The sequence below is a fragment of the Cherax quadricarinatus genome, chromosome 12 (genome assembly GCF_038502225.1).
Source record: "Cherax quadricarinatus isolate ZL_2023a chromosome 12, ASM3850222v1, whole genome shotgun sequence".
Classification (NCBI taxonomy): Eukaryota; Metazoa; Arthropoda; class Malacostraca; order Decapoda; family Parastacidae; genus Cherax; species Cherax quadricarinatus.
Window position 1 is genome coordinate 45,615,251 of NC_091303.1, and position 22,562 is coordinate 45,637,812.

Genomic DNA, 22,562 nt, shown 5'->3' on the forward strand with positions numbered 1-22,562 from the left:
AAGAGTAAATCTTCTATTTTTTGGTGTGAATAAAAATTCATTATGTGAATAAAAAATCAAAATGGAATTTATTTGTAAAGCCTCAAAACATAACTAATGAACAGAGGAAATGTTAGTTTAGTGCCAGGAATGCCTACATTGTTCATTCTGGACCCTATTTTGAAATTGGAATATTTTGAACTTTGTGTTAAATTGGCCAAATTAACAATTTCCGATCACTTTATTTTGTAGTTGAAACAGTTGACTTGGCGATTTCTTGTGCTCAATCGATAGAATAGAAGTACTTCTAGTGAAATAGCGAAGAATTTGGTTGATTGGAATAATGTAATTGGCCTAAAATGGGAGTCAAAGTCGGCAAAATCGCCGATTTGTAAATATCGCTGACACATCAAAATTCGCGAGAGCATAATTTCGTCAATTTTCCACCAAATTTCGTACTTTTTGTTTTATTACCTTCACAAAAAGATTCTCTACGATTTCATAAGAAAAAATAACAAATTTTTTTTTTGAAAATTCTTGGACACTGGTGCGTGACTCCAGATTTGGGCCTTGGACCCTGAAAGGGTTAATACTAAGGAATAGTATAACATAGTTGTACAGTAGGAAAGTAATTATTTCATAGTTGTACAGTAGAATATTAATTATAAATGAATCAAAATTTGTATAATACAAAGATATACGTATTTTTATTCTAAAATGCTTTTGTGAAAAACAATGATTCAATTATATTCCTGTCAACAATGGATAAAAGGTTCAATGTGATTGTTTCATTTATGATGTGGGAGTACATAGGTGAGTAAGTGTGTACTGAGTATTTAGCATTTAGTCTAGGGTGATTAAGTGGCTTTTGAGAAGAGTCTTAAATTGATTTTCAGACCGGGTTACTTTAATATCTTCTGGTAATGAATTCCATATTTTGGGGCCCTTTATGTGCATAGAGTTTTTACACAGTGTGATATGGACACAAGGTATATCAAAAAGAGATCTGTGTCTTGTGTTGTGGTCATGTGTCCTGTTTAGGTTGGTGAGCAAAAGTTTGAGTGTGGGGTTTATATTTTCGTGTATTGGTCTGTGTATGTAGTAGGCACATAATTAAGAATGGATGTTCTTAATGGTTAGCAGATTCAGACTTTTGATAATTGGTGGAGTATGATGGCGGGAGTGGGAATTTGTTATCATTCTTACTGCAGCCTTTTGCTGGGTTATTAGGGGTTTTAGGTGATTGGATGTTGTTGATCCCCATGCACAAATTCCATATGTAAGATAAGGGTATATGAGTGAATGGTACAGTGCCAAGAGAGCTTATTGTGGAACGTAGTACCTTATCTTTCATAATATGCCTACTGTCTTGGAGATTTTCTTGGTGATTTGTTGTATGTGTGTCCGAAACTTAAGGCTACTGTCAAGGTGGATACCTAGGAATTTTCCCTCTGTGAGTCTTGTGACTGATGATCCATTTAGCATAATGTTAATTGGATCATTTGCAGCTTTGTTTCCAAACTGAATGAAATAGGTTTTATCAGTGTTCAGGGTAAGTTTGTTAGTCATCATCCAGGCAGATATTTTCTGTAATTCAGCATTGACTGTGTTTGCTAGTATGACTGCGTTTGGGTGGGAAAATACATATGTAGTGTCATCTGCAAATAATATGGGTTTGAGTAACTGTGATGCATTAATTTGGAGTACAGTAGTTCATGGTCGACTGTATCGAAAGCTTTACGTAAATCAATGAAAATGCCCAGCGGGACTTCTTTCTTTTCAAGTGCAGTATATATTAGTTCTAGCATGTGTATGATAGTGTCATTTGTGCTTTTATTATTCCTGAATCCAAACTGACATTGAGGTAGGAATAGATCCGTCTATGAATTAATTTTTTAAAGATTTTAGCGAGCAGTGGTAAGTTAGATATTGGTCTATAGTTATTCAAGTCAGCTTGGTCACCTCCTTTTTGGATCGGAGTGACCCTCGCTATTTTGAGGATTGTTGGGAAGGTAGAGGATTCAATGGATTTGTTAAAGAGTGTTGCAATAATTGGTGATAATACTTGAGAAGCTTTTTTGTACATAAAAGCAGGCAAGTTGCTTATGTCTCCTGCCTTGTTTTTAAGGGTGTTTATGATTAGCATAACTTCAGTGGGGTTGGTTGGAGCTAGGAATAGCGTATTTGGGTAGGTTCCTGTGAGGTAGTCTGATGGACGGGAGTTTGTGCTTGGTATTTTGTTTGCTAGATTTTTCCTATGGTGGAGAAGAAAACATTAAGTCTGTTTGCTGTTTCGGTTGGATTGAGTAGGGGTTCATCTGATTTTGTTAGTTTGATTGCTTTGTTTTTGGATAACCTTTTAGTTCCAAGAATTTCATATAGAGTTTTCCAGGTTTTTTTCATATCACATTTGATGTTATGTAATCTATTTTCATAATACAATTTTTTTGACCTTATGTTAGACTAGAGAAAATGTTATTCTTGCCTTCACTTGTACAAGTTATCTGGCTACCACATCTCATATTTATGTTTATTTATTCTTCTGTGGTGTGTATTTATCATCTTTATATGTTATGTATTGTGTTTATTATATAATTTTGAAATAAATATCATGGATGGATTAATGAAAATGTCTATATTAACGTAACATACGACATTTAATGAGACTCGGTGATTATTATTATTATTATTATTTCTAATATGGCATCGCTTGTACAAGTCATCTGGCTACCACATCTCATATTTATGTTTATTTATTCTTCTGTGGGGTGTATTTATCATCTTTATATGTTATGCATCGTGTTTATTATATAATTTTGAAAAAATATCTTAGATGGATTAATGAAAATGTGTATATTAACGTAATATATGACATTTAATGAGACTCGATTATTATTATCATTACTAATATGATGTCTCAAGACATAAGACACTCTTACTGATTTTAATGTGTACCTGCATGTCAGCACAGTGTGTAAGTTTATTTAGGTATAGGTATACATAAGTATAATTATCAGAGTACACCTACCATCCGACTTACGACTGAGTTCGGTTCCAAGAAACCGGTCGTAAGTCGAAATGGACGTAAGTTGAACTTTACTACTGAATTTCAACATAACATTTTTGTAATGACTTTATTTTGTTGTTTTATTTTGGTATTTCATGTTTTACTTTATGTTATATGCTGTTAGTACTGTATTTTATACTGTAAGGTTTAGGATAAACACTGTGTACAACACTAACACTTGTTTATTTCCCAGAAATTTGGCATAAAAAACACAGTCGTAAGTCGAGTCGTCTTATGTCGAGCAAGTCGTAAGTCAGATGGTAGGTGTATATATAAAATATGAAATAGCTTTTAAAAACACGTGAAATTTTGGAATTTCCAGACAAAATGGAGAGACTTAGTGCTTAAGGATCTCACAGAGAATGTAAACAAACCGGGTGGGGCGCGGTGACCGTATTAGAAAGTCAGGTGGGGGAGCCGTAAAGCGAGTTTTGGTCATTATTTGAAATGACCGTATTAGCGGAATGCCATAAAGCGAAATGCCGTAAAGCGGGGCCCTACTGTACTATTATCTTATCTAGTTTTAATTAGTTACTATGTATTAGGATTAGTTTGCCCAAAATGCCTCGGCATGATAGTGGCTATCTTTGTACTTAGCAAATCAAAATTGTAATTACACATTGTAACCTTTACAAAGAAATAAACTATATTTATTTATTTATTTATTTATTTATTTATTTATTTATTTATTTACATGATATAAACAACTATTGGAGGATAGATGGGTTAGTTAGAGTATAGGCAATGGGCAGACTTTATTTAATGTCTTACTGACTACTTAATACTAAAGAAATTTATCAGAGTTTATGTTATACAATAGGTCTATTAACCCCTTCAGGGTCCAAGGCCAAAATCTGAAGTGGTGCTCCAGTGTCCAAGAAATTTTGAAAAAAAAAATTATTTTTTCTTTCAGAATTAAAGAGTATATTTTTGTGAAGGTAATAAGACAAAAAGCAAAAATTTTTGATCAGTACTTACCGAGATACAGCGGCAAGAAGTTGACCCAAAATGACTGGGTGGCGGCAACATCAGTGACTTCCGCAAAATCCCATTTTTTTATTTTACGTTTTTATACTTTTTTCTTTTCTTTTCTATTTTTTTTCTTTTTCTAATAACATTTGTGGCCTGTGAGACCAGTATAATGTATAAGTGTACACTCATTGTATTCCACGCAATAACTGCACTAATTTGTTTATCGTTATATTGCTTACAAAAGTTTATTGTAAACAAAATGATGAAAATATTACTGCGGTTATTGTGTTGAATACAACAGTACCATATGGTACAATGGTGCCATAGGGTGCAATTGTACCATATGGTACAATGGCACCATATGATACAATGGTACCATATGGTACAATATGGCACAATGGCACATGATACAATGGTACCATGATACATTGGTACCATATGATACAGTGATACCATATGGTACAATGGCACCATTTGGTACAATGGTACCATATACAATGGTACCATCTGGTGCAATGGTACCTTATGGTACCATATGGTGTAATGGTACCATATGGTACCATATGATGCAATGGTACCATATGGTACATTGTACCATACAGTACAATGATACCATATCGTTCATTGTACCATATGGTACTGTTGTATTCAACACAATAAACACTAATATTTTCATTATTATTTTGTTTACAATAATTGTTTATAACAAAAATATGCAAAAATGTTGTATATTAGTAATGTTCTATTATATATTTACAAGTGTACAGGAACTTGACGTGTACCTTGAGGTGGATGACAAAGCACTTTGTCTCGGAAACTGTGGAGTCAGTTGCTAGCTTGCATCACCACTCACTCAGTCTTGGCTGGTGTCTCATGCCAACAACACCTATTGACCATATGGTACACAGTATATGTTACAGGGTACCATATGGTACAATGTACTATATGGTACATTGTACCATATGGTACCATTGTACCATATGATACCATTGCACCATATGATACCATTGTACCATATACCATTGTACCATATGATACCATTGTATGACATGGCACCATTGTACCATATGGTACCATTGTACCATATGGCACAATGGTACCCTATGGTTCAAAACCATAGAATTCGTCTTCAGCTCCACTTCCATCAGTCTTAGAACTGTAAGTTGTGAAGAGGAGAGTCAGAATTCGCCCAGAGAGTGCCGCCAGGCACTATGAACAAAGCTACTTTGCCGGTGTTCTCACAATGCCATGCGAGCGTCCAGATTTTTTCTATGGTGTGCACACTGACCACCCAGACTCATTCTCTCAGATGTAGGCCTACCAGCCTTCTCGTGCTAAATTTGGCGCCGCTAGAATTTTGGCATAGATCTACGGTTTGGACCCTGAACGTAAAGCCGTAGATCTATGGGACAGACCCTGAAAGGGTTAATTATATTTAGATAAAGGGTTAATTGTATTTACATTATTTCTTATGGGGAAAATTGATTAAAAAATCGTAGATTTCGATAATAGTAGCACCTCCAGGAACGGATTAATTACAAAAAATGAGGGACCACTGTATTACAATAATGCAGTAGTCTGCATAACAGTAAATCTTCTATTTTTTTTGTGTGAATAAAAATTCCAAATGGTAAGCAAGAGTAATATAAGAGGGGCCTGGAGCCATGACTAATGAACAGAGAAAATGTTATTTTAGTGCCAGGAATGTCTGCATTGTCTATTCTGGACCCTATTTTGAAATTGGCATCTGTGAAATTGGCAAAATTGCCAGTTTCTGACCACTTTATTGGGTAGTTGAAATAGGTGAATGGGTGGTTTCTTGTACTCAGTTGACAGACTAGAAGTAAGTAAGTTCATTCAAGCACTATACACAAATACAGTTACATAGATCATATATAGCAGCGTATGTATAGAGAACCTAGGATAACCCCAAAAAGTCAGACAAAGTGACTTATTTCCAGTACCTGGCTTAGGCTTGCCATGATTTTTGGTAAATATTGTTTTTTTCTCAGTTGTTTGTTGGGCTATATCATTGAAACTTGGGCAATGTATGATGGAAAGATGCTTCTTAATGTACACCAAAAATAAAAAAGACGGACGATAAATAAGGGAGTTCACTTCTCAGCCATTAGCCGCCTCTTTGTGGTATATTTTCGTATGATTTTTATGGTTGTATTCTCATTGTTTTGGTCTCATTTGATAGAATGGAAGATATATTATAGAATTAGATATGATCTTGATTGCTTTCATGATGAAAAGTGTTTTGAAATTGAGCTCATGTTAGCGGAAATGTTCAATTTTTGCTGATGTTCAATGAACTTTGTGTAAGTCAAGTTGGTTAATTTTATTAAGTGTATTCTAACTTAACCACTCTGTAATCCGGCAAACTCAGTAATCCGGCACACTACAGGTCCCAATGATGCCGGATTTGTGATGGAGGACCTGTAATAATAATATAATACTACTGCTATTATTATTATTATTATTATTATTATTATTATTATTATTATTATTATTATTATTATTATTATTATGATTATTATTATAACAATGGAGCTTCAGTTCGCTAAATTAATAATAATAAATAATATTATAATAATGATAGAGCTTCAATTCCCTAAATTAATAATAATAATAATAATACAGTGGACCCCCGCCTTACGAACGCATCATGTCCTGCCCCACTTCTGGTTAGTTTGACTTTGTAAATGGTCCAATTCGGACCGAAACGTCGTTGTAAGCTTCTCTATTTTGTGTGCAGGTTATTTGTGTAGCATCGCTTTACGTTAAATCTGCCATATGAAGCATTTGAACGCAAATATTTTGCCTTGCCTTACGTGATTCGTCCGGGACGTGTCCCACGTGTGGCCTCAGTGCCAGTGTTTACAAGCCAGCCAGTGCGGTCGCATCTATGCATACATTCGGTACATTTCACATTATCCCAGTGTTTTTAGTGCTTGTAACTGCAAAATAAGTCACCATGGACCCCAAGAAAGCTTCTAGTGCCATCCCTGTGGTAAAAAGGGCGAGAATTAGTATAGAATTCAAAAAAGAGATTAAGGAAATGTGTGCAAAGTGGGTTGAACTGCAAACCTTTATGGATGAAATTCACCCTGACGCAGTTACTGAAAGCCGTGTTGGCAACCTGTACAATGACAATGTTATGGCCCATTTTAGGAAAGTCTTAAAGGAACGGAAGGTACAGAGCTCTGTGAACAGATTTGTTGTGCGACAGAGGTCCAGTGGCTCTCAAGCTGGTTCTAGTGGCATTAAAAAAAGAAGGGAAGTAACCCCAGAAAAGGACTTGCTACCTCAAGTCCTAATGGAAAGGAATTCCCCTTCTAAACAGTAACTTCCACACTCTCCCCTCCTCCCATCCCATCAATCATCACTAGATCTTCAATAAAGGTAAGTGTCATGTATTCTATTCTTAGTAGAGTAGTAATTGTGCATGTCTTCTTCAGTTTGTGTGTATTAAAATTAATATTTCATGTGGTAAAAAAAATTTGTTTTTCATACATTGGGGTGTCATGAATGGATTAATTTGATTTCCATTATTTCTTATGGGGAAAATTAATTCGGCTAATGATAATTTTGGATTACAATGAGCTCTCAGGAATGGAATAATATCACAAGGTGGGGGTCCACTGTAATAAAAATAATAATAATAATGCATAATACGTACATAATAATAATTCAGATTGCTTTTGCTAGTTGGCACAGCTGGTAAGCAGTAAACATGTTTACATCCGTGGGGGCAGTTCTCTCCTGCTTGTTTGCATTTTTTAGTCATTTGGCCAAATTTCTTTTTTCTAACCATGGGTCCTAGTGATCTACTGCAGTTAGCCTCAAAAATACTCTGTTTTCTCTTACAGTAAGAACATGGGAAGATACTGTAGTCAAATTGGGACAGAAATGGCAGATGCTTCTGCTGCTGCCACTGCCTCTGCCACCATATTATGGCCTATTGTATTCATTCTAGAGTATATATCATGTTTCTGTGCTAATTTTATTGTTTATTGTGTTATATGAATTGTGATAGATAAATAAGCCGTACAGTTGATAATAGAATCATAATAAAATATTTTTTCTCGTCTCTCCAGAGTGCAGGAACGAAGTAATGGCTTTTCAATTAATTTAAATGAGGAAAATTAATTTGATATATGAGTAAATTGAGTTACGAGCTAGTTCCTGGAACGGATTAAACTTGTAAGTCAAGGTTCCACTGTATATTACAGGGATGTGTACTTGCTTGATGATGCTATGAGTGCTGTTGATAGTCATGTTGGTAACCACATCTTCCAGTGGGTGATGAAGGCAGCACTGAAGGACAAGACTGTAGTGTTTGTCACTCATCAACTTCAGGTACATAAACTCAGATTAAGTTGAAATAAACAACTATCAATGAATAAACAGAAGGATGAACAAGTGGCTTGAACTGCAGTCCATAAATTGGCAGTATATATGCTTAGAATGTTTTATTATATCAGAACATAATATAGCAGGATTATTGACCAGTTTTGTTGATTTATTGCCATATTTTCAGTATGCAGCTGAGTGTGACCGTATAATGTATGTGCGTGATGGCCGGGTGGTGGAGCAGGGTACACACAGCCAGCTTATGAAAGATAATGGTGACTATGCTGCTCTCTACACGACACACATGAGCACTGTGCACCAGGACAGTGATCAGTAAGTATGCCTCTGTACACTGCTCATTATAACACATACAGCTAACAAGATAAATGATTTCTCAACCATAGGATCAATTCTAGCCAGTAAAATTCCAAATACAGTGGAACCTTGGTTGTTGAATGGTCTAGTTGTCAAACAAATCACTTTGAACCGATTTGTTCGATTTGGTTTTCATACGTGGTCTTGGTTGTCAACTGACAATCCTCAGATTACGTGATCACCAGACAGAGTTCACAGTGTGGGTCTCAGTCAGTATAGCGACTAACGTGCATACTGTAAACATCTCTTGAGCCCTTGCTGTGCATCTTGTGAAGGTAATGAACCAAAAGTACAAAATTTAATGGAAAACTTATGGAATTATGCTATCGCGAAGTTAGAAGTCTCGGCGATATTTACGGATCGACAACTTTGCTGATTTTGAGCCCCATTTTTGGCCAATTCCATTGTTTCAGTTGACCAAACTGTAAAGTAAAGTAAAGTTTATTTATTTGTAAAGGTTACAATGTGTAATTACAATTTTGATTTGCTAAATACAAAGATAGCCACTATCATGCCGAGGCATTTTAGGCAGACTAATCCTAATACATAGTACTTAATTAAAACTAGATAAGATAATAGTACATAGTGTCCTTTTACTTTACATAGTAACTATACTTAAAAGTAGACAAGAAGTAGTGGTTAACTGTTTTACAATCTTATTTAAACTTAGTACAAATGAGAGGTAGTTTGGTGGAGTAAGGTTCGGTAAAATAATCTTGAAATTGCACACAAAATCTATCTTACAAGTAATGGTGCAGTTGATAATATTTTATGGATTGGCAGAATTAAAAGCCAAGAGGTCACATAATAAAACTAATTAGCAGATGTTTTGGCTGATTTGGTTAACCCTTAACCCTTAAACTGTCCAAGCAGATCTACATTCATATGCGTAATGCTCCAAAAGTAGATCTACTTTTTTTTACATATTTTCAAATACAGTGGACCCCCAGTTAACGATATTTTTTCATTCCAGAAGTATGTTCAGGTGCCAGTACTGACCGAATTTGTTCCCATAAGGAATATTGTGAAGTAGATTAGTCCATTTCAGACCCCCAAACATACACGTACAAATGCACTTACATAAATACACTTACATAAATACACTTACATACTTGGTCGCATTGGGAGGTGATCATTAAGCGGGGGTCCACTGTATAAAAAAAAAAAAAAAAGCGTAGATCTAAGTTTTTTTTACATGTTTTCAAATGTAAAAAGAAAAAAGATCTACTTTTTTTACATACTTTCAAATGTTGAAAAAATGTAGATCTACGTTTGGACAGTTTAAGGGTTAAACTGTCCAAACATAGCTCTACACTCGATTTTACATTGTTTCTTATGTAAAAAAACACGTAAATCTACATTCGGAGCACTACCCGTGCAAACATAGATCTACGTTTGGACAGTTTAACCCTTTGAGGGTTTCGGCCATACTAGTACGTCTTACGCGCAGGGGTTTTTGACGTACTAGTACGCATAAATTCTAGCGCTGTCAAATCTCGCAGGAAAAGGCTGATAAGCCTAGATGTGAGAGAATGGGTCTGTGTGGTGGGTGCGCACAGTAGGAAAAAAATCTGGGACCCAGTGGTGCATTGTGGGAATGCCATCATAGTACATAATGTCCACTGTGCCTCGCGGTAAGAAGTTCCTCACTCCTCGGCGAACTGGGACACTTTTGTTCCCCAGTGACAGTTCTAATACAGATGGAAGTGACAATGAAGATGAGTTTCAAGGTTCTGGTGAGGTTTTGACCAAAACTAATGACCATAATATGGGTAATAGTGAGGAAAACCCAGACAACCCACAGCCTTCCACCTCTGGTGCTGGGCCCTCTTGTTCACATTCAGTTGTACCAGAATCAAAGAGGAAACTCCTATTTTCCCAAATCCCAGACTCAGATGTGAGCATTGGTGATGATAGTGATAGTGATTATGAACTACAAGCTCTTCAAACTTGTTCCAAGAATGGAGGAGGAGGCAGAGGAGGAGGAGGCAGAGGAGGAGGAGGCAGAGGAGGAGGAGGAGGAGGAGGAGGAGGAAGAAGAGGAGGAGGAAGAAGAAGAAGAATACGTAATAATAACAATAATACATAATAATAATAATAATAATAATAATAATAATACATAATAATAATACATAATAATAATAATAATATGTAATAATAATAATAATATGTAATAATAAATGTTCACCCATGACAGTAACAAGATAAGGGGAGATAACATCTGATAAGTGCTGACGTTTGATGAGGGTAAATGAGGGTGGAGCTGATACCAAAAGATTAGAAGAACATCGCCCTCCCTTTGTTTTTGCTGGTATACTAACATTTCTGTCTGTCTATTTGCCTGTCTGTCAAGCTCCCTGTCTATCTGTCTATCCGTCTAGCTCTCTGTCTCAGAGAGCCACAAGACTGCGTCATCACTTTTACTCACATCTTCAAGCAGAGTATAGCACTTTGTCTGGATTTCTTGGGTTATCCTAGGTAATTTATACTATGTATACTTGTATTTATGTGTACCTGTGAGACAGAGATAGACAGACAGATAGAAAGAGATAGAATGAGGGAGAAAGATAATTAGATAGAATGGAGGAGGGGAAGCAGCATCCGACCCCATTGTTTTGACAGGCGCGAGGGGGAGTGAGTAATGAGACAATATGTCACTTTGACAGCTGCCGACTCCTGGTAATTTACACTATGGAGGAGGAGGAGGAGGAGGAGAAGGAGAAGGAGGAAGAGGAAGAGTAGGGGGAAGAGGAAGAAGAGGAGGAGGAGGAGGAGGAAGAGGAAGAGTAGGAGGAAGAGGAATAAGAGGAAGAGGAATAGTAGGAGGAAGATTAGGGGGAAGAGGAGGAAGAGGAAGAAGAGGAGGAGGAGGAGGAAGAGGAGGAGGAAGAGTAGGAGGAAGAGGAAGAAGAGGAGGAGGAGGAAGAGGAGGAGGAGGAGGAAGAGGAAGAGGAAGAGTAGGAGGAAGAGGAAGAAGAGGAAGAGGAGGAGGAGGAAGAGGAAGAGGAGTAGTAGGAGGAAGATTAGGGGGAAGAGGAGGAAAAGGAAGAAGAGGAGGAGGAGGAGGAAGAGGAGGAGGAAGAGTAGGAGGAAGAGGAAGAAGAGGAGGAGGAGGAAGAGGAGGAGGAGGAGGAAGAGGAAGAGTAGGAGGAAGAGGAGGAAGAGGAAGAGGAAGAGTATGAGGAAGAGTAGGGGGAAGAGGAGGAAGAGGAAGAAGAGGAGGAGCAAGAGGAGGAGGAGGAGGAAGAGGAAGAGTAAGAAGAGGAAGAGGAAGAGTAGGAGGAAGAGGAAAAAGAAGAGGAGGAGGAGGAGGAAGAGTAGGGGGAAGAGGAGGAAGAGGAAGAAGAGGAGAAGCCACAAGACTGCGTCATCAGGTTTACTCACATCTTCAAGCAGAGTATAGCACTTTGTCTGGATTTCTTGGGTTATCCTTGGTAATTTATACTATGTATACTTGTATTTATGTGTACCTGTGAGACAGAGATAGACAGACAGATAGAAAGAGAGAGATAGAATGAGGGAGAAAGTTGAAACACTATTGTGTATGACACCATGTTTCAGAGTTCCACAAGCTGCAGAACTAATAGGAATATGTTCAGTGACTGTATATTGGTATATATATTATAGAACAATAATAATAAACAATGTTTTGTATTGTTTGTTTTTGTAAACAAGTTTTGTAAACAATATATTGGTAATTATGTTTGTGTGCTTATTGTGTTGTATACAACGAGTGTATATATGTACATTGCACCTTACTTTGGTCTCATAGGCCACATAAGTTATGTGAAAAAATAAAATAGTGAAAAAAACAACAAACCTTCAAATACAAGTAAACCAAAGTTTACCGGGTGAGCGGCAGTCGCCGCTGTTGCCATACGCGGCTCATTTTCTGCAAACTTCATGCCTCCATATCTCCGTAAGTATTGATGGTAAAATTTTTTTGTTTATCCTATAATGTTTAGAAAAAAAACTCTATTTTTTCATGAGAAAAAATAATTTTTTTTTTTTTAAATTTGGCCGACCCTGAGAACAAGTTTCTGAGAGGGCCTGTCGACCCTGAAAGGGTTAAGGGTTAATGTTGAGAGATAAGATGATTTTATGGATTGGCAGAATTAAGAGCCTAGAGGTCACATAATAAAACTAGTTAGCTGATGTTTTAATTTGCTAGAACTCCTTTTATTCTATTGATTGAGTACAAGAAACTGCCCATTTATCTATTTGAACTATCCAATAAAATGATCAGAAATTAATTTGGCGAATTTCACACAAAATTCAAGAAAGGCCAATTTCAAAATAGGGTCCAGTATAACAATCGGTGCCATTTACTGGATGTCATGTACAAACATCCCAAATTTTAGTGATAAATTAAAGACACTAATAACAAACAACCAAATGACCAAGCACCACCTTCTCCTAGCTGGAGACTTCAACAGATGACCAGCAGATGACTAGCCAGTAACTGATTTCATCAGTAATATGAACAACACACTACTCATACCAGCTGTAACAAAACCAACCAGGCTAACTGAGACAAGTGCAAGTGTAATTGATCATGTATGGACTAATATACTAACTCACCTTAAATCAGGGATAATCACAGACAGTACTACTGACCACAACCCCAACGTCCTCCTAATAAACATTAGTAAACAACCACTGGAATACAACAAGGTCTTTTTTAGACTCCATGATGAGGCATCAGTAAGTAACTTCACAACAGAGGTAGGTACTGTTGACTGGCCTACAGAATTCACCAATGCTATTGGTATCAATGATTGGATAGACATATCTTAACAAATTACTTGGACTATATAACATACATTGTCCCATCAAAACAAAACAGATTATGAATAACATCTGAGGTTCCAGACTGTTCAGCATCTTACCAAAAGATATGAGAAACATGGCTGGAACAAGTGTAGAAGCCTTCAAGAGGAAACTGGACAAGTATCTTCACCAGGTGACAGATCAATCAGGCTGTGATGGATATGTGCAGCAGTCGGCTTCCAGCAGCAACAGCATGGTTGACCAGGGAAACACCGAACAAGCCTAGCATACAGACGCGCTCTGAGTGTAGTGAAACTCTCAAAACTTTTCAAAGGTATATCAAAGGTGTAAACAGCTCGGTTGCCCATGGCTAACTAACAGCATACTAAGATCCATTGATAAAAAACATCAATATGAAAAGCAATATAGACAGAGCTTAACCCTTTCAGGGACCAGAGGCAAAATTTCAATGGGTGCCCCAGTGTCCAAGAAATTTTGAAAAAAAAAAAAAAAAAATATTTTTCTTACAGAATTAACCCTTTGACTGTTGCGTCCGTATATACAGTGGAACCTCAAATATCGAACTTTCTTCGGTCCAGAAGGCTGTTTGAGTGCCTTTACCGAATGAATTTATTCCCATCAGAAATAATGTAAATTAGATGAGTCCATTTCAGACCCTCAAAAATGCACTTATAAAAGCACTTACAAAAATACACTTACATAATTGGTCATGTTGGGAGCAGTTCGATTTTTGAGGTTCCACTGTATACGTTTATGAGGTACCGTGTTTGACGTATATATACTCATAAATTCTTGCGGCTTCAAATCAGGCAGGAGAAAGCTGGTAGGCCACATGTGAGAGAATGGGTCTGTGTGGTCAGTGTGCACCATATAAAAAAAATCCTGGAACACGCAGTGCATAATGAGAAAAAAAGAACTCCGACCGTTTTTTTTAATTAAAATGCCGACTTTGTGGTCTATTTTTGTATAGTATTTGTGGGTGTTTTCTCGTTTTCTTGGTCTCATTTGATAGAATGGAAACGATATTATAGAAATAGAGGTGATTTTGATTAATTTTACTATAAAAAGAACCTGGAAATGGAGCACAAATTATGGGAAATGTTTGATTTTTGCCAATGTTCAAAAGTAAACAAATGATGTCATTGTCCAATAAATGTCCAAATAGCCATTCTAATATGCAGTCATGAATGGGTTGATGTAATTTTTACAATTATTACAGTATTGCAGTAGTCTGCATAACAGTAAATCTTTTATTTTTTGTTTACCTGGAGTTTACCTGGAGAGAGTTCCGGGGGTCAACGCCCCCGCGGCCCGGTCTGTGACCAGGCCTCCTGGTTTGAATAAAATTTCAAAATAAAAAGCAAGAGTAATATCACAGGGGCCTGGAGACATGACTGATGAACAAAGAAAATGTTATTTTAGAGCCAGGAATGTCTGCATTGTTCATTCAGGTCCTTATTTTGAAATTGTCATATTTTTAAATTTTAGTGAAATTGGCCAAATTGCAAATTTCTGACCATGTTATTGGGTAGTTGAAATCGGTAAATGGGCAGTTTCTTGTATTCAATCGATGGAAAAAATGGAGTTCTGAAGAAATAGCTGTGAGTTTGGGTGACTGGAGTAATGGAATTAGCCGAAAATAGGGCTCAAAGTGGGCGAAATCGCCGATTTATAAATATCACCGAGGTCGCTAACTTCGCGAGAGCATAATTCCGTCAGTTTTCCATCAAATTTCGTTTTTTTGGTGTCTTTACAATCGGGAAAAGATTCTCTATCATTTCATAAGAAAAAATAGTTTTTTTTTTTTTTTAAATTTTGCGACACCAGGAGACACCGCAGGATTGGGGGTTGCGACAGTCAAAGGGTTAAAGATAATTGTGTGAAGGTAATAAAACAAAAAAAAATTCTGATCAGTATTTACTGAGATATAGCGGCGTGAAGTTGACCCAAGATGACTGGTTGGCAGCAACATCAGCGACTTCCGCAAAATCGCATTTCTTTATTTTACATTTTTTACACTTTTTTCTTTTCTAATTTGTTTCCTTTTCTAGTAACATTTGTGGCCTGAGAGACCAATAATGTATATATATACAGTGGACCCCCGCTTAACGATCACCTTCCAATGCGACCAGTTATGTAAGTGTATTTATGTAAGTGCGTTTGTACGTGTATGTTTGGGGGTCTGAAATGGACTAATCTACTTCACAATATTCCTTATGGGAACAAATTCGGTCAGTACTGGCACCTGAACATACGTCTGGAATGAAAAAATATCGTTATCCGGGGGTCCACTGTACACTCACTGTATTGAACACAATAACTGCACTAAAGTTATTATTATAATATTGTTTACCAGTATTGTTTATAACAGTAAACATGCACAAATGTTGTATATTACTAATGTTCTGTTATATATATTTACATATGTACAGTCACTGGACATGTTTCTAGAACTGCTGCAGTCTGTGGAAGTCCTTAACCCTTTGAGGGTCGACAGGCCCTCTCCAAAACTCGTTCTCAGGGTCGGCCAAATTTCAAAAAAAAAAAAATTATTTTTTCTTATGAAAAAATAGTTTTTTTTTTCTAAACATTATAGGATAAACAAAAAAAATTTACCATCAATACTTACGGAGATATGGATGCATGAAGTTTGCAGAAAATGAGCTGCGTATGGCAACAGCGGCGACTGCCGCTCACCCGGTAAACTTTAGTTTACTTGTATTTGAAGGTTTGTTGTTTTTTTCACTATTTTATTTTTTCACATAACTTATGTGGCCTATGAGACCAAAGTAAGGTGCAATGTACATATATACACTCGTTGTATACAACACAATAAGCACACAAACATAATTATCATTATATTGTTTACAAAACTTGTTTACAAAAACAAACAATACAAAACATTGTTTATTATTATTGTTCTATAATATATATACCAATATACAGTCACTGAACATATTCTTATTAGTTCTGCAGCTTGTGGAACTCTGAAACATGGTGTCATACACAATGGTGTTTTATCTTTCTCCCTCATTCTATCTCTTTCAATCTGTCTGTCTCTTGCTATCTGTCTGTCTATCTCTGTCTCACAGGTACACATAAGTACAAGTATACATAGTATAAATTACCTAGGATAACCCAAGAAACCCAGACAAAGTGCTATACTCTGCTTGAAGATGTGAGTAAAAGTGATGACACAGTCTTGTGGCTCTCTGAGACAGAGAGCTAGACAGATAGACAGATAGACAGGGAGCTTGACAGACAGACAAATAGACAGACAGAAATGTTAGTGTACCAGTACCAGTGTACTAGTGTTCCACCCTCCTCCTCCTCTTCTTCCTCTTCCCCCTACTCTTCCTCCTCTTCCCCCTACTCTTCCTCTTCCTCCTCTTCCTCCTCCTCCTCTTCTTCCTCTTCCTCCTATTCTTCCTCTTCCTCCTACTCTTCCTCCTCCTCCTCCTCTTCTTCCTCTTCCTCCTCTTCCCCCTAATCTTCCTCCTACTATTCCTCTTCCTCCTCCTCTTCCTCTTATTCCTCTTCCTCCTACTCTTCCTCTTCCTCCTCCTCCTCTTCTTCCTCTTCCCCCTATTCTTCCTCCTTCTCCTTCTCCTCCTCCTCCATAGTGTAAATTACCAGGAGTCGGCAGCTGTCAAAATGACATATTGTCTCATTACTCACTCCCCCCTCCCGCCTGTCAAAACAATGGGGTCGGATGCTGCTTCCCTTCCTCCATTCTATCTAATTATCTTTCTCCCTCATTCTATCTGTCTTTTTATCTCTGTCTCACAGGTACACATAAATACAAGTATACATAGTATAAATTACCTAGGATAACCCAAGAAACCCAGACAAAGTGCTATACTCTGCTTGAAGATGTGAGTAAAAGTGATGACACAGTCTTGTGGGTCTCTGAGACAGAGAGCTAGATGGATAGACAGATAGACAGGGAGCTTGACAGACAGACAAATAGACAGACAGAAATGTTAGTATACCAGCAAAAACAAAGGGAGGGAGATGTTTATCTCATCTTTTGGCATCAGCTCTACCCTCATTTACCTTCATCAAACGTCAGCACTTATCAGATGTTATCTCCCCTTATCTTGTTACTGTCATGGGTGAACATATATTATTACCTATTATTATTATTATGTATTATTATTATGTATTATTATTATTATGTATTATTATTATTATGTATTATTATTATTATGTATTATTGTTATCATTACGTATTCTTCTTCTTCCTCCTCCTCCTCTTCTTCTTCCTCCTCCTCCTCTTCTTCTTCCTCCTCCTCCTCCTCCTCCTCTTCTTCCTCCTCCTCCTCCTCCTCTTCTTCCTCCTCCTCCTCCTCTGCCTCCTCCTCCTCTTGCCTCCTCCTCCTCTTGCCTCCTCCTCCTCTTGCCTCCTCCTCCTCTGCCTCCTCCTCCTCTGCCTCCTCCTCATCCTCCATTCTTGGAACAAGTTTGAAGAGCTTGTAGTTCATAATCACTATCACTATCATCACCAATGCTCACATCTGAGTCTGGGATTTTGGAAAATAGGAGTTTCCTCTTTGATTCTGGTACAACTGAACGTGAACAAGATGGCCCAGCACCAGAGGTGGAAGGCTGTGGGTTGTCTGGGTTTTCCTCACTATTACCCATATTATGGTCATTAGTTTCGGTCAAAACCTCACCAGAACCTTGAAACTCATCTTCACTGTCACTTCCATCTGTATTAGAACTGTCACTGGGGAACAAAAGTGTCCCAATTCGCCGAGGAGTGAGGAACTTCTTACCACAGGGCACGGTGGAAATTGTGTACTATGATGGCATTCCCACAATGCACCACTGGGTCCCAGATTTTTTTCCTACTGCGCACACCCACCACACAGACCCATTCTCTCACATCTAGGCTTATCAGCCTTTTCCTGTGAGATTTGAGGCCGCTAGAATTTATGCGTACTAGTAAGACAAAAACCCCTACGCGTAAGACGTACTAGTACAACCAAAACCCTCAAAGGGTTAAAACAAGGTATCATGCACAGAGGTACCTTACATTCCTCAAACATAAACAGAGTGTCTTTGCGTCTTTGTTCATGTCATTTTGTTTTTGCACAGACAACACATCTCTTCTGAGCCTATTTCTTCTTAGTTGCAGGAAGCTGTATTAGGAAGTGATCACCTTCCCTCCTCAAACGCTTGGGTATTTCCTAAGGAGTTCTAGGATGGTTTTGTATAGCGGGTGTTGTTACCTGGTACTTCATTACAAGTTGTCTGACAACAGATAAACAAAACTCACCGTACGGTGGTCTGTTGCCGGTCTTTATTTGGTACATATTGTATGCATTGAGCATTGAAATGTCCATGAGATAGAAGAAAAGTTTCATGTACCACTTGTAACTCTTACGAACACAATCGTCAAAGCCAATCTGTATGTCACATTTGTCAACCAAACGCATGTTTTGTATAAAATCAATCACTGTTACTGGTTTTTGAATACAGTGGACCCCCGGTTCATGTTATTAATCCGTTCCTGAGAGCTCATTGTAAAGCAAAATTATCTGAAAGCGAATCAATTTTCCCCATAAGAAATAATGGAAATCAAATTAATCCGTGCAAGACACCCAGAAGTATGAAAAAAAAACTTTTACCACATGAACTATTAAGTTTAATGCAATAGAATAATTACAATAACAATAATAACAATAGAATAATCACAATAGAATAATTAACACTTAACTTTAATGAAGATCTGGTGATGATTGATGGGATAGGAGGAGGGGAGAGTGTCGAAGTTTTTAATGTTTAGAACGGGAATCGCTGTTTTGTAATCACAGTTGCACTTTTTGCAAGAACAGCTTCCTTGATTGCCTTTTCCTGCTCACTATAGTAGAGATGGTTGATTGGGATTTACTATACAACTTGGCCAGGTCCGACACACGCACTCCACTTTCATACTTCGCAATTATCTCTTTCTTCATTTCAATAGTCATTAGCACCCTTGGTCTCGATGGGTTGGCACTAGAAGCTTTCTTGGGGCCCATGGTAACTTATTTTGCAGAAACAAGCACCAAAAACAGTGATAATATGGATAATATGGAATGTACCGAATGTATCCTTAGATGCGCGCACGCTGGCTGGATTCTAAACACTGGCACACACGGGGCAGTTCAGGCCACACGTGGACAGGTCTCGTACAAATCGTATCGCATACCGGGTTTTGTAACGTGAACCGAGGCAAATTTTTTGCGATGTAATGCTTCGGATACCAGATTTATCGGATACCGATGACTTCGCGAACCGGGGGTCCACTGTACATTCATTACTCACTATTAACTTTGCCACTGTCTTTCATTTCGTTAGGGTGAATGGTTGTCAACAATGTGACATCTTGTTTGTCATGCCACCATAATGCCATGATGTCATTAGCAGTAAACACCTTCACCTCACCTGCACAAGTGCCTATAACGAGTTTGTTTTGTAGAGCTGAAAGTGGGTGGTTAAATGATACGTCTTCGGAGGCTTCTTACTTTATTGGTAAGTCGTGGTGGGTACACAGGCTTGTGTGTTGTGCCCATGGCCTGGGAGGGGCCATGCCCATGAGGGAGAGAGGAGTGGACAGTTCTTGACTGAGTGAAGGGTGTCGCCAGAGTGAGAGTGAGGCAAGGGCAGGCAGGCTGGCGTGCCAACCGAGAGGCCTGGCTAGAGGGCAGCACCTTAGTGCCACGAAATATGAACTAAGCTGGCAGACAGCATGGGCCCTCTGTGCAGACAGTACAGGCTGTCTACATATGCTCGGGACACCTACCTCGCGTCGTCCTGACGCGACAATACTGGTGGTAAAAGAAACTCGGTCTCTTTCTCGTAGGAACAGGGCACAGAACACAAAATAAAAAACATATATATACATATGGACAAGGACAAAAAACTTCCTACAGGGAGGGAAGAAAAAACATGTGGGGTGTGCTAAACATCGTGTCATAGGCAGTGAGCGTCGATAGGCATCACTGCACGCCTTCCTGCGTCTGGAGAGATACTGCAACACAGGAGACATCGCTGTGGCTAATCTGTGATGTAACAGGGTACGGTCTCCTCTGGAACGGTGAAGCAGACATCGTAGGAGTTGCTGCAGGTTTTCACTCAACCTGGGGTACAACATGCTGGTGCCCTCGAGTGAGGCGTCGACAAAACTCGGCAACTGGGCAGGACTTCTGGCAAGCGACTCAGGAGGACACTTCTCGACTGGTACTGTCGCTGGGCTGTCACTGCCAGCAAGTGTGGAGCAAGTTGTGTAGCGAGCCGTGGCAGAGGCGACTGGGCAAAACATCTGGGAGTCGTAACATCATACACCAGACTGGAGTGAGAGAGCTAGCAGTCAAAGTGACATCTTCTTTGTGCAGGCTGCTCACTGAAGCTTGTGATACGAGGCTGACACAACGCCTGCCGACAGGGCTTACTGCGGATGACGAGTGTCATTCTCTCGGCAGTTGAAGTTACAGCAGAGGTTAGTCTAAGCGACCCCAGACTTGTTTCTCTGCATGTAACTGCACTCTGAAGGTCTGGAGGTGAAGTGAAACAAATCTCGATGGGAATCGTAGCAGGTACGATTCTGCAGAACATCTGTGAGCAACGAGCATAAGAGCTTTCTGTACAAGAGGGCTCGGGCTCAGGGGCTGACTTGACATCAGCTGTCAAACGCACTGGTCACATCGGGTGACTTAGCGCAGTGGTGCTATTCAGGTCTGGCTCAGACCTCACTGGACACACAGAAACTACACACACCCGCGGTACATGCGGTACACTAACATGTGAGAACACTGACTGAGAGGAATTAATTAACACACGACATAAGGAGGAGAAGGCTGGAGGCAGTGGAGATGTCATGTCTGAGGGCAATGTGTGGTGTGAATATAATGCAGAGAATTCATAGTTTGGAAGTTAGGAGGAGGTGCGGGATTACGAAAACTGTTGTCCAGAGGGCTGAGGAAGGGTTGTTGAGGTGGTTCGGACATGTAGAGAGAATGGAGCGAAACAGAGTGACTTCAAGAGTGTATCAGTCTGTAGTGGAAGGAAGGCGGGGTAGGGGTCGGCCTAGGAAAGGATGGAGGGAGGGGGTAAAGGAGGTTTTGTGTGCGAGGGGCTTGGACTTCCAGCAGGCATGCGTGAGCGTGTTTGATAGGAGTGATTGGAGACAAATGGTTTTTAATACTTGATGTGCTGTTGGAGTGTGAGCAAAGTAACATTTATGGAGGGGTTCAGGGAAACCGGCAGGCCGGACTTTAGTCCAGGAGATGGGAAGTACAGTGCCTGCACTCTGAAGGAGGGGTGTTAATGTTGCAGTTTAAAAACTGTAGTGTAAAGCACCCTTCTGGCAAGACAGTGATGGAGTGAATGATGGTGAAAGTTTTTTTTTTTCGGGCCACCCTGCCTTGGTGGGAATCGGCCAGTGTGATAATAAAAAAAAATAAATATATATCTTCTCTCAATCTTCTCGACAATACTGAAATAATTACTAGAAACACTCGATGGTGACATCATGTGATGCCAGGCGTGATGTCGCGAGGTAACGTCAGCAGCACTGTGACGTCAGCAGACATCTCAAGGTGACGTCAGGCAGACATCGTGATGTCATGTCGTCGGGCAGCATCGTCGGTGATGTCAATGTGATGCGGGCAGCAGACCACAGCATGTGGCCTGGGACATCTGGCTCGGTGACTCGCATGGCTCATAGATCCTCGTGACATTGCCCACACCCAACGTGGCATTGGGATCCACATGGAGTCGTGATCTACGTGGCATGCTGATCCACATGGCATCAAGTGACCTCGGGCACTTGGATACACAGCATTGGCGACGAATTCACACGAAAAACAGCATAAAACACAGCAGAGGGAGTGGGCAGTGGTGAGTGTATGGTAGACGGGTGAGCATGAGTAGGGCGAGCATGGGCAAGGTGAGGAACAGCCACTTCCTCCTCCTCCTCCCCCACCCACAGACACATGGAGAAGCTCACACTTGATGCAGAAATCACCACAAA

General features: G+C 39.1%; 1 protein-coding gene across 1 annotated transcript in view; it reads left to right on the forward strand.

The window, feature by feature from the left end:
* The window catches only part of LOC128686555 (ATP-binding cassette sub-family C member 5), a 537,407-nt gene that overhangs the window by 78,093 nt on the left and 436,752 nt on the right, over nucleotides 1-22,562 (forward strand). Inside the window, exons 5-6 of the mRNA XM_070084337.1 lie at nucleotides 8,257-8,383; nucleotides 8,565-8,710. Coding sequence (XP_069940438.1) covers nucleotides 8,257-8,383; nucleotides 8,565-8,710 — 273 coding nt within the window. The remainder of the gene's footprint in view (nucleotides 1-8,256; nucleotides 8,384-8,564; nucleotides 8,711-22,562) is intronic.